Source organism: Mobula birostris, chromosome 12, assembly GCF_030028105.1.
Source record: "Mobula birostris isolate sMobBir1 chromosome 12, sMobBir1.hap1, whole genome shotgun sequence".
NCBI lineage: Eukaryota > Metazoa > Chordata > Chondrichthyes > Myliobatiformes > Myliobatidae > Mobula > Mobula birostris.
In genome coordinates, this window is record NC_092381.1 from 70,302,496 (window position 1) to 70,314,642 (window position 12,147).

Here is a 12,147-nt window from a genome sequence, read left to right on the forward strand (position 1 = left end):
AGGTAGAGTTTTGCACCAGATTCTCAATGCAGTAGTGTGAAGCCCAAATGAAGGCCCTCTATGGACAGGGTAGTCCATGTACCCGTGAGTGCTGGAACTGGAAGACCAGGAGCTCTAAAGCACCAAAAGTATCAGTGCACAGCCAAAGTCCTCTCACGTTTTATTCATCAGGAGGCTAAGGATTAGATATTTAAAGTATCTGTGGAATACGAGGGGTTGACTTCTTGTGCCATGCATCTGGGAATTTTGAGAGGTGGGGGTTGTTAGGAAGTGTGGAAAACTTCAGGGATCATGGCACTGATGCTTGTGGGAGGGATCACAGACAGTTCCTTTGTCATGTGGAAAGGGAACGTGCAACCTACCTTTCACATACAGGGGCACAGCATATGCTACAAGTTAATTACCCGTCCTAAGATGATAATGAATGCGGTTTATATTGCCCTATATTAGAATACATTAATTTCAAAATTAGAGGTCATACTGCAGGCGATTTAAGGATTAAATTTAGGTCACCTCAATAGAGTCATAAGAGGATTGAAATCATCCAGAATAGACAGATCATTTAGCAAACTTGCCGTTGAACTCAATATCTTCTCTATAGGGGCAGCAGCGTTTATAGCCTCCTTAAAAATAAGTTTTATTTTTAAATGATTTCAACAAATAAAACAATTTCATTTTAGACTTTGACTTGTATTGAGGATTCAGACCCTCGCAAGGTTTGGTTTACGGATTTTTGGGGGGTGAGGGGAGAAAGGTGGTTAAGAATCAATAAACATTATTTACAAACCAAGTTCCAGACAAAATAAGTGTAGATATTAATCATAATGAATTAATGCAGTTTCATTTGTTTGGGAATAATATTAAATCCATACAAAAAAGATTAAAAGTTCAAAAAAAATCACATCTTTTATTAGTGTTACAGGAATACAGACATTAACTTTCCATTACTAGCAATGGAGAACTCTTTTTAATGACCTACAAGAGTTTGGCAAAATTGCCATTTATTGGTGAAAAACAAAACTAGAATTTTGCCAAGCTCAAGTTTTTATCTTCAGGAAGCAAGGTATAACCAATAACTTTAAACATTAACTGTTTTCTCTCCTCACAGGTACTAAATGACCTAAAGAGAAGTTTCGGCATTTTCTGTTGTTTAGGATAAGACCATAAGACATAAGAGCAGAATTAGGCCATTCAGCCCATCGAGTCTGCTCCACCATTCCATCATGACTGATCCTGGATCTTACTTAACCTCATACACCTGCCCTCTCGCCATAACCTTTGATGCCCCGACTGATCAGGAAACTATCAATTTACGCTTTAAATATACTCATGGTCTTGGCCTCCACAGATGACTATGGCAGAGGGTTCCACAGATTCACTACCCTCTGGCTAAAATCATTCCTCCATACCTGTTCTAAAGGGTCTCCCCTCTATTCTGAGGTTGTACCCTGTAGTTCTCGATACCACCGCCATAGGAAACACCCTCTCCAAATCCACCCTATCTAGTCCTTTCAACATTCGGTCGGTTTCAATAAGATTCCCCCCACATTCTTCTCAGTTCCATCCAGTGAGTACAGACCCAAAGCTTCCAAGCTCTCCTCATATGTTAACTCCTTCATTCCCAGAATCATCCTCGTGAACCTCCTTTGGACTCTCTCCAATGACAACACATCCTTTCTGGCCCAAAACTGTTGACAATACTCAAAGTGCAGCCTGACTAGTGTCTTATAAAGTCTCAGCATTATCTCCTTGTTTTTATATTCTATTCCCCTTGAAATGAATGCCAACATTGCACTTGCCTTCTTTACCACAGACTCAACCTGTAAATTAACCTTCTGGCAGTCTTGCATGAAGTCCCTCTGCATCTCTGATGTTTTAATTTTCTCCCCATTTAGACAACAGTCGCACTTCTGCTTCTTTTACCAAAATGCATTATCATACATTTCCCAACACTGTATTCTGTCTGCCATTTTTTTGCCCATTCCTCCAATTTGTCTAAGTCCTATTGCAATCACATTGCTTCCTCAGCACTACCTACCCCTCTACCCATCTTTGTCTCATCAGCAAATTTTGCCACAAAGCCATCAATTCCATTAACTAATTCACTGACAAACAATGTGAAAAGTAGCGGTCCCAATACCGACTCCTGAGGAACGCCCCTAGTCATTGGCAGTCAACCAGAAAAGACCCCTTTTATTCCCACTCACTGCCTCCTGCTTGAAAGCCGTTCTTCTATCTATGCCAGTAATGCTATAGGACGTTATCTTGTTAAGCAGCCTCACGTAAGGCACCTTATCAAATGCCTTCTGAAAAACCAAATAAATAACATCCACTGCCTCTCCTTTTCCACCCTGCTTGTTACGTCCTCTAAGAACTAACAGATTTGTCAGGCAAGATTTCCCTTTACAGAAACCATGCTGACTTTGACTCATTTTATCATTAGTCTCCAAGCACCCCAAAACCTCACCCTTAATAATGGACTCCAACACTTTCCCCAACCACCGAGGTTAGGCTGACTGGTCTATTAATTGTGCGCATGCGCCAGTCGTGCATGCAGCCTGGCACAGCCGTTCCGATCTATTCTTACTTTCTTCTCCTTACCTTTTAATTTACGTTATTTTTTGTATTTTTTTTTCCTCTCACGGTAACACGTCGAAGCTGCTGCTGCTCTAACATGCTGGTAGACAGAGTTTTATTTGGGTTTTCTTTAGCGCTGGAAATGGTTACATCCCGACACGCGGGATAGAAGCAAGGTCGCATTGTGTATTCCACGGACCAGCAAATACCGGCCGGCTTAGCGAACAGAGTGGCAGATACACCTGCTGAAATCCAGAGGAAAACACACAGAGGGGGATCACAGATCTGAGGAAAGAGGACCGGGTTGAGACAACAGAGACTTTTGGAGAAGAGGAGTTCGGTGGGTAACACCGTTCCGGCTGACCGGAAGTGCACTGAGAGCGGTAAGCGTAAAGGAGTTGGGTGCTTACTGTTCTGGCTAACAACGGATGGTGCAATCCGGGCATATTACGATCGAGGAACGTGTTTGCAGACTGGATATTGAACTTTTTACTGTTGGACTTCGGCCACATTCCACCGTGATACAACACTTGGCTGCACGGGAGGTCGTTCCTGCCTGTGGCTATCGAACGTGCAGCTCCTCCTGTGGAGGGTCAGACACCCTGAGCCAATAGACTGGTCCTGGACTTAATTCCCATCTGGCATAGTTTGCATTTTGGTGTTTGATTGTTGGTGTTTTTTGTATTGCTATATTTACGCTCTATTCTTGGTTGGTGCGGCTGTAACGAAACCAAATTTCCCTCGGGATTAATAAAGTATATCTATCTATCTATCTTATTTTCTTTTGCCTTCCTCCCTTCTTAAAGAGTGGAGTGACATTTGCAATTTTCCAGTCCCCCAGGACCATGCCAGAGTCAAGTGATTCATGAAAGATCATGACCAATGCTTCCATTATCTCTTCAGCAACCTCTCCCAGGACTCTGGGATGTAGTCCATCTAGTCCAGGTGCCTTATCCACCTTAAGACCTTTCAGTTTGCCTAGCACATTTTCCTTTGTAATAGCAAAGGCATGTACTCTTGCTCCCTGACACTCATGGACCTCTGGCACACTGCTAGTGTCTTCCACAGTGAAGAGTGATGCAAAGTACCCATTAAGTTCATCTACCATTTCTTCGACCCCATTACTACCTTACCAGCATCATTTTTCAGTGGTCCGATATCAACTCTCATCTCCCTTTTACTCTTTATATAACTGAAAACACGTTTTGTATCCTGCCTTATACAGTTTACCCTTCTTTGTCCCTTTGCAATCTCAACCCCGCATCTTGGCTACTATTTGGAGGCCTATATATGATTGTCATAATGCTTTCTCACCCTTGCAGTTACTTAACTCCACCCACAAAGATTGAACATTCTCTGACCCTATGTCACCTCTTCCTGAAGATGGAATTCCATCTCTCATCAACAGAGCCACACCACCACCTATGCCTTCCTGCCTGTCCTTTTGATACAACATATATCCTTTGATATTAAGCTCCCATCTATAACCTTTAATTGGCCATGCCTCAGTGATGCCCACAATGTCATACTGACCAATCACCAAATGCGCCACAAGCTCATCCACCTTATTCCAAATACTATGTGTATTTAAATACAGCATCTTCATTCCTGCATTCTTCACCCTTTTGAATTTTGCCTCTGTGGTACAATTTAAATCTTTGCACTGTCTGTATTTGTACCTAATTATTGGCTTGGGCTTCCTTACATTCATATTACACCCATCATTTACTTGTAAACCTGTTGGCTCATCCTCAACTCTACCATATTGATTCCCATCCCCCTGCCATATTAGTTTAAACGACTCCCAACAGTTCTAGTAAACCCACCCGCAAAGATATTGGCCCCCCTCGGATTCAAGTGAGGGTTGTTTGCTTTGATTCAGGAAACTGATGGGCGACTGAGTTGAGAACTATGAAATCTGTATGTTAAAAAAAGCTGAAGACCAGTTAAACTAAGAAAGACTTTTATTCTTTATCAGAGGGGTCAAAAGCCAGGCAGAGGCATGGGAACGACTAAAGAGGAAAATGGGTAAACAAACATTCACTCAGAATGATACACAGTGCTTGAAAAGCTGCAAGAGGCAAAAATGCTCACCGTATTAAATAATACTTGCATGTGTACTGAGAATAAAGGTGACATACAAAAATCACATATGAAACTCAAAAATATTTTCAACCTGCACAGATGTTATGGGTCAGGAAGCCTACTTTATAAATCATATGAAGATTAATTAGTGCAATGTAAAGAATTATTTTTCCCTGCTTTACCCTTCTGTACTATCCATGCTGACAGCCACTTCTTTGATCCCACTGAATATCCTTCATACATAACTTGGACAGCTATTGCAGCTGTGCAAGGTGCTGCAGTCAAGCTCGATTTTTCTCTGCAAGAACATTTCATTCAGATGCCTGGATAATAAACACTAGTAGTACATTCCCATGTCACAGACCAATTGCAGTTTCTTAACTCTCCAGGCTTTGGTCGGGATTTTTTCTTTTGCTAACCCAATTTAGTGTATTGGTTCAGCAGGTCAAAGGAAATTCCACCAGGGGGTATCGGACAGCCCGGCATTGAACCCTTTTCCCAGATTCCTCTTTCCAATATCCCTGGTAAATACACAGATCAATTAACTTGGTAGGTAACAGATCAATTGGGGTGTTTGGGGTGTCAGGGAGGGGTAGCAGCTCTGGTGAAGGGGCTTGTCATGTCCATTCCAGGGCAGCTCACTCCCCTTTGGTCTCCACCAGACACTCAGCTCTCACCCATGGCTCCAAGTAGCTGCTTGCGTGCGACAGGGGGCACACCCTGGGCATACCACTTCGACAGACGGGTTAAACCAGGTGAAGGTAGCCAGCAGCCTCATACCTCAGTGAGACAGGAACATGCCTGTCCTAGCATACGAAATCAGCTCCAATGGACTGGGCAGATGAGATCTACGGTGGGATCCAATGGCCAGGAAGAGTGTACTGCATCGCTCTGTGGACAGCGAAGGGCATGACAAGGCACAGAAGATGTCATGGTCATCCACTGAAACCAAAGACCCCAGTTTGTGACGCTTGTTCATACAACTAGACCCAGACTTCATTCGAGAGAGCGAACTGCCCCAGTGCAACACCTTTTCCACCACGAGAACTCTCCCACACACATTTCCTATCATCGCCGGACATGATGGACAACCAGCAACAGATCAATAAGCACAATTGCATCAAGGAGACTAGAAATATGGTACTTCACTCAACTCAATAGGGGCCAAGTTTATTCGACTCTACAGCGAATATGGGTGCCAATCGGGCCAATGCAATTTCATAATTTTAAAACCAAAAACTAAAAGCATTCTTCATAAAAGGAATGGAAAGCAGTGTTTAACAATTAATGAAAACCAGAGATAAAAGAGAACATTACATGGCTCTCTGCAGAATGATTTTTCTTTCAGCAGGGAGGAATAGAAGTAAACGTGCAGAATTTTAAATTTGTCCTGAGAATCAAAGTTTATTTTTTAAAAAAACTCAAGAAATCCATGTTAAGTCCTCAGCAATTGGAATCACTGAAATCCAAACTCTAACTCAGAAGATTACTTGTATGTTAACTGCAGCCTTTATATCTGAAAAATGACTGACAGTCAATAGGAATTCGGTGGATGCAGTTTATCTAGATTTCAAAAGAAATCCCAAAATGTACCTCATAATAAGAGGATAAGACATGGGAGCCAGAACTAAGCCATTCAGCCCATCGATCCGCACCACAGTTTGATCATGACTGACTTATTTTTCTTCTCAGACCCATTCTCCTTCCCGTAACGTTTGATGCCCTTATTAATTAGCCTTCTATCAGCATCCACATTAAATATCCCCAATGACCTGGCATCCCCAGGCATCAGTGGCAATAACTCCACAGATTCACCAGCCTCTGGCTAAAGAAATTTTTCCTCATCTCTTTTCTAAAGGGACATCCTTGCATTATAAAGCTGTGTCCTCTGGTTCTAGACTCTCTCACTATTAGAAGCACCCTGTCCACCTCTGCTTTATATAGGCCTTTCAATATTCGGCAGGCTTCAACGAGATCCCCCCCCCCCTTATTTTTCTAAACGCCAACAAGTTCAGCCCCAGAGCCATCATTCCTGCCTCATGTGTTAACCCTTTTGGCACCGGGATAATGCTCATGAACCTTTTCTGGACTCTCTCCAACATCAGCACATCCTTTCTTAGATATGGGGCCCAACACAGCTCACAATACTCCAAATGTGGTCTGACCAATCCCTTAAAAAGACTCAGCATTACACTTTTCCTTTTATATTCCAGTCCTCTTGAAACGAATGCCAACATTGCATTTGGCTTCCTTCCCACCGATTCAACCTGCAAGGTAACCTTTAGGGGAACCTGCACCAGGACACCCAAGTCCTCTCACTTCTGAATTCTGTGTTTAGAAAATAGTGTATGCCTTTATTCCTTCTACCAAAGCACATGACCGTACACTTCCCTACATTATATTCCATCTGCCACTTCTTTGTCCGTTCTCCTAATATGTCCAAGTCCTACTTTCAAGTTTGAAGAATGCAGAGTGCCAGCAGAATAGGTGGTTCATTTGTTCCAAAAAGGGGAACTGTTCAAATGGGGGCTGTTCAGAGGAGGAAATGGATTGTGGTATTCCACAAGGATCAGTGCTGTGTCCGCTGCTGCTTACAATTTACTTTAGTTACCTGGATGTCAGGATCAAAATCTTGATACTGAAGTGGGATGAGGAAGCTCACAAGGACATTAATAAACATGCAAATTGATAAATCGTTGGCAACTGTTCAACACAAAAGGGAGTATACTTTTGTAGAAAGGTAATTTTCTTATTTGGAAGCTTCAAGTCCTGATGGGGGCAGAGGAGCCAAGAGACCTTTGGAGTACTAATATTGCACTTCATGAGCAGAAGCAAAACACAAGGGTTTATTACTAAAAAACTGAAAAGCTGAGAACTTCATAGTAAAGTCGCACCAGACTTTGAGTCAATCACATTTAGAGCTGCATACAGTTCTGGTTGTCGTATGATCAGAAGATTAAAGGCAGAGTAGAGAAGATTAACAAGGAAAATAATAAAAACAAAGCTATACTTATCAAGTAAAAGATAAGCTGTAGGAAACCTAATACAGTAGTGGGGAGATGTGAAATTACTACAAAAAGAGTGATTATAACAAATGGTTTAACGCTTTTAAAAGATGTAGAATATATGAGGGAATGAAAATTTGCACTTGGGCTTGAAATGAAATTACTAAAAGTGGACATGAAGCTTTTGGACAGTTGTGACGCTAAAAACAAACAAACATTTTGATTTTACTCACACTCAATCACAGCAACCCAAATCTCCCGGCAATCAGTCTTGCATTCCGAAAACCTAAGCAGATCAGCCCATTAAGGGCTTCAGATCTACTCCACCATTCAACATCCTGACTGGTCTTCCACCTCAAACACACCTTACCCCAAAAACAACCCGGACCGAGCATCCAGGTTACTAAATTCTAAAAGATTCAGCACCCCAAGTACTCAGACACATTTCCTCATGTCTCACACCACTTAAAAATTCAGCAATTCATAAACACAAGAGGTTCTGCAGATGCTGGAAATCTTAAGCAACACACACACAAATTGCTGGAGGGACTCAGCAACTCAGGTCACATCTATGAAGGGAATAAATAGCTGACATTTTGGACTAAGATGATTCATCATAACTGGAAAGGAAGGGAGCAGAAGCAGAATGAGGTGGGGGAGGGTGTGTAACAGGATGGAGTACAAGCCGTGGCAAGTGTTTGGTGAAACCAAGTGGGTGGGGAAGGGGGTTCGATTGTAGAAGCTGGAAGGGGATAGGTACAAGGAGGAAGGGGCTGAAAAAATCCAACAGGAGAGGACAATGGGAGAAAGGGAAGGAGGACAGCAACCAGAGGGAGGTGATGGGCAGGTGAGAAGAGAAGGGGTGAGAAGGTATCACACAAAATGCTGGAGGAACTCAGAAGGCCAGGCAGCATCTATGGAAAAGAGTACAGTCGACGTTTCGGGCTGCCTGGCCTGCTGAGTTCCTCCAGCATTTTGTGTGTGTTGCTCTGATTTCCAGCATCTGCAGATTTTCTCTTGTTTAGGGTGAGAAGGTAACCAGAATTGAGAATGTCAAGAAGAGGTGGGGGGGGGGGGTGGTAGTTGAAATTACCAGAAGTTAGAGACATTGATATTCATACCATCAGGTTGGAGACTACCCAGGCAGAGAGGAAGTGGCACTCCCGAGTTTGGCTTCATCACGTCAGAACAGGAATGGGAAATAGGACTGAAATGGGTAGCCGCTGGGAGATCCCGTCCGTTGCAGCGAATGGAGTGAAGGTGCTTGGCAGAGCAGTCCCCCAATCTGTGCCAGGTCTCTCTGAAGTAGAGGAGGCCACATCAGGAGCAACAGATACAATAGATGCAGGTGAAGTGTCACTTCACCCAAGGACTGCTTGGGGAACACAATGGTGGTGAGAGAAGTGGTGTAGGGGTAGGTACAACACTTGTCAAACATACAAGGATAACTGCCAGGAGGAAGATCAGAGGAGAGGAATGAGTGAACAAGGGAGCCACGTGGAGAGTGATCCCTATAGAAAGCGGAGTGGGGATGGGGAGGGAAAGACGTGCTTAGCGGTGGGATCCTATTGGACATGGCGAAGGTTATGGAGAGTGGAGACTCGTGGGATGGTAGGCAAGAACAAGGGAAACCCTATCTTTGCTATGATGGTGGGAGGACCAGTTGAGGCCAAATGTGAATGAGGGCAGCATTGATGACGGAAGGAAAACCCTGTTCCTTGAAAAAGGAGGGTATCTCAGACATTCTAAAATGGAAACCCACACCCTCCTTCATCCCACTCCCCTAACACACCACCTACCTTCATCCTCACCTGGTCTTGCCATCTTCTACTCTTTCCCTCCTCCCCCCCACCTTTTTATTCTGACTTCTGCCCCCTTCCTTTGCATTCCTGATGCATGATCAAATGCTGTTTCTCCTCCATGGATGCTGCCTGACTTGCTGAGTTCCTCCAGCATTTTGTGCTCATTGCTAAAAAAAAATCAGCATTCTTGTTGCTATAATGGACAATCTTTTTTTTAGTTAGGGAACCATAAATTTCTTACTCCGATAATTTAACATTATTTCATTGCTAATTTCCTCCAGCATTTTGTGTGTTACTCTATTTCACCAACTCAATATGCTCTTTAAATTTTCTTCCTTCTTTTCCACACTAAACACACAACAGATACGGGCCACTCTTCATGAAGGTTTATATTCCATTTGAACATGACATTTGAATTCCCTGATAACTAAGCAACACTGACCAGTGAGCAACGAAACCAACACGCACTCCTTCCTTTGAATTAGCTGGCGTCACTGAGAAACTCGATTGGGTCCCGCGACGGCATGGGTGATCTGGCGATGATGTAAAATGCTAGAGAAAAGTTTAAAAATGAACGCCACTGCTCCAGAACAATTTACTGCCGTGTTAATTTTTTTTTCTTTGCACGAATCCTGTTTTTGCTCCGGTTGTATTTTATGTAAGCGACACGAATCATGCAGTTTTGGAGCCACACACTTCCTACTCCTCCCAGGTCACCCAAGAGTTGACCTTACACTTAATGAATGAACTACACCTTACTGGCGGGGCTTAAAAGGTAAAGAGGCGTGTCTAAACTGGCATTGCCTATTGGTGGTTTACAGCCACGTGGTATATCTGCTGTTCCATCGCCAGCCAACGACTATATTGCCTTGCTTCGAAACACAAGCCGACACATTTCCGCTCATTTACAACACAACCCGGGTAAAGTTACTGGCATCCCACAGCGAAGCAGCCGGTGGTGGGCATGTGTTGCCCTGCCAAATGGGCCTGATTGGTCCCAGTGCAGTCTGGGGTAATTCACCAAGCACCTTGGCTGCGGGCCACAACGTGTTAAACCACCTCACTTCCCACTGGCATTTCATAATCTGATGGTACTCACGGCAGTCGTCCTCATCGCTGTTGTCCATACAGTCGTCGTCTCCATCACAGCGCCAAAGTAACGCGATGCACCGATTGTTCTTGCATTGGAACTGACCCTCGTCACAGTGCAGCCGAGTACCTGAACGGCGGGGTGGGGATCGGTTTTTATTTACACCGTTCAAACAGTGCAAAAAAATAAAACAAAAACCCAGTTATAGCAATGCAAAAATACACGATGTGCGCCCCGCACCGAGCTACCACCAGAAGTAGCTCCTGGTAAGGCAATACTGCTAAAACCTCATATGATTCATTAAAAAAATTACTATACCAGGAAATAGCTGTCCTGCTCAGCAGCTGTAATAAAAAAACTGAAAGTGTTAATTACCAAAATATTTTAAAGCCAAAAAAAACTGGCAATGAATCGGATACACGTTTACTCTAGCGTTCTGGCTGGAGAGAATACGGATGAAAATCAATATCCTTAGGCATGCCGTTTTATTTCAACTCTAAACACCATCGCATTCAATGGACTGGCATGAAAACATGACCCACCATTGTCAATTCCAAAATACCTATAAGATTTATTTTTTAAAAAACACATGTACTAACCTTCAAGCACGTGCAAATTCAATAATAACAGCGCAAACGAAAGAATCCACATTGTCTCCTTTGCTCATCCCCTGACGCTGCAACCTCTCGCCTTGAACAGCACTATCCCTCGTAGGAGCGAAGCCAAACGGCAGCTCCTGACGTAAGTACTAGAAGGAGGAACGTAAAGTTAAAGCGCAATCACATCACATTCCCGATTTCGCAGCAGGAGCGCAGGTTAAGCGAATGGGAATGCAGAAATTCAACAGGATCGAACGACAAAATTCACTGGGATGTGACCTGCCTCCCCGTACCCACTCCGAGCCCAGTGTTTGCGGCTGTCATTTAAACGCACACGGAAGGCATGTGATAAATCCTATGTGGGAATATTACATGAATCGGAATCTCAAGGAATAGACGGCAAATCACTGACCTAATTAGGAAATTTAATTGATTGTTCACGACCCCAAATGATATGTTTTAGGGGTGAAACTACTCACGAAACACTGGTATGATGAAATAGAAACCCACATTTCCAAGTTTGCTGTCAGCAAAAAAAAAAGGCTAGGTGGTATTGCAGGTGTCAACAGAAAGACTGCAATACAAAGGGATATTAATAGATTCGGCAAATCGCCAAAATTGTGACAAAGCAACTTCAATGTTGGTAAAAAGTAGGTCTTAATTTTTGGACTTAAGTTATTTCAAAATGATCAAAAGACAGGATCCATGAATGCCTTATTAAAGAAAAACAGGTGCAGGCACGTTTTTTTTCCCAGCATCTAAGACTGGAGCAAAGTAATGAAAAAGGGTGTTGAGCTGAATGATCTAGAGCACTGTGAGAATATAAGTTATGTTCCTGCTCTATCAATCTGATGGATTGAGAAAGAGTTTCTTCAGCCAGAGGGGGTGAATCTGTGGAATCCCTTGCCACAGCTGTGGAGAAAAATATCTTTAAGACAGATTCAAAGGTTCTTGATTAATAAGGTTGTAAAGGGGGAGAATGGCTTTAA

The 12,147-nt window shown here is 43.2% G+C and overlaps 1 protein-coding gene across 5 annotated transcripts in view; it reads right to left on the minus strand.

The window, feature by feature from the left end:
* lrp8 (low density lipoprotein receptor-related protein 8, apolipoprotein e receptor) overlaps positions 1 to 11,270 on the minus strand; it is a 121,252-nt gene extending 109,982 nt beyond the window's left edge. For 4 of the 5 annotated variants that reach the window (XM_072274049.1, XM_072274046.1, XM_072274048.1 and 1 more), the window contains exons 1-2: positions 11,159 to 11,270; positions 10,569 to 10,688 (exon numbers count right to left, since the gene is read on the minus strand). In XM_072274049.1, the coding sequence (XP_072130150.1) occupies positions 10,569 to 10,688; positions 11,159 to 11,210 (172 nt within the window). In that variant the 5' untranslated portion in view covers positions 11,211 to 11,270. Of the gene's footprint in view, positions 1 to 9,911; positions 10,194 to 10,568; positions 10,689 to 11,158 lie in introns of those variants that run through there. The other variant, XM_072274050.1, reaches the window with a different exon arrangement.
* Positions 11,271 to 12,147: the final 877 nt, after the last annotated feature.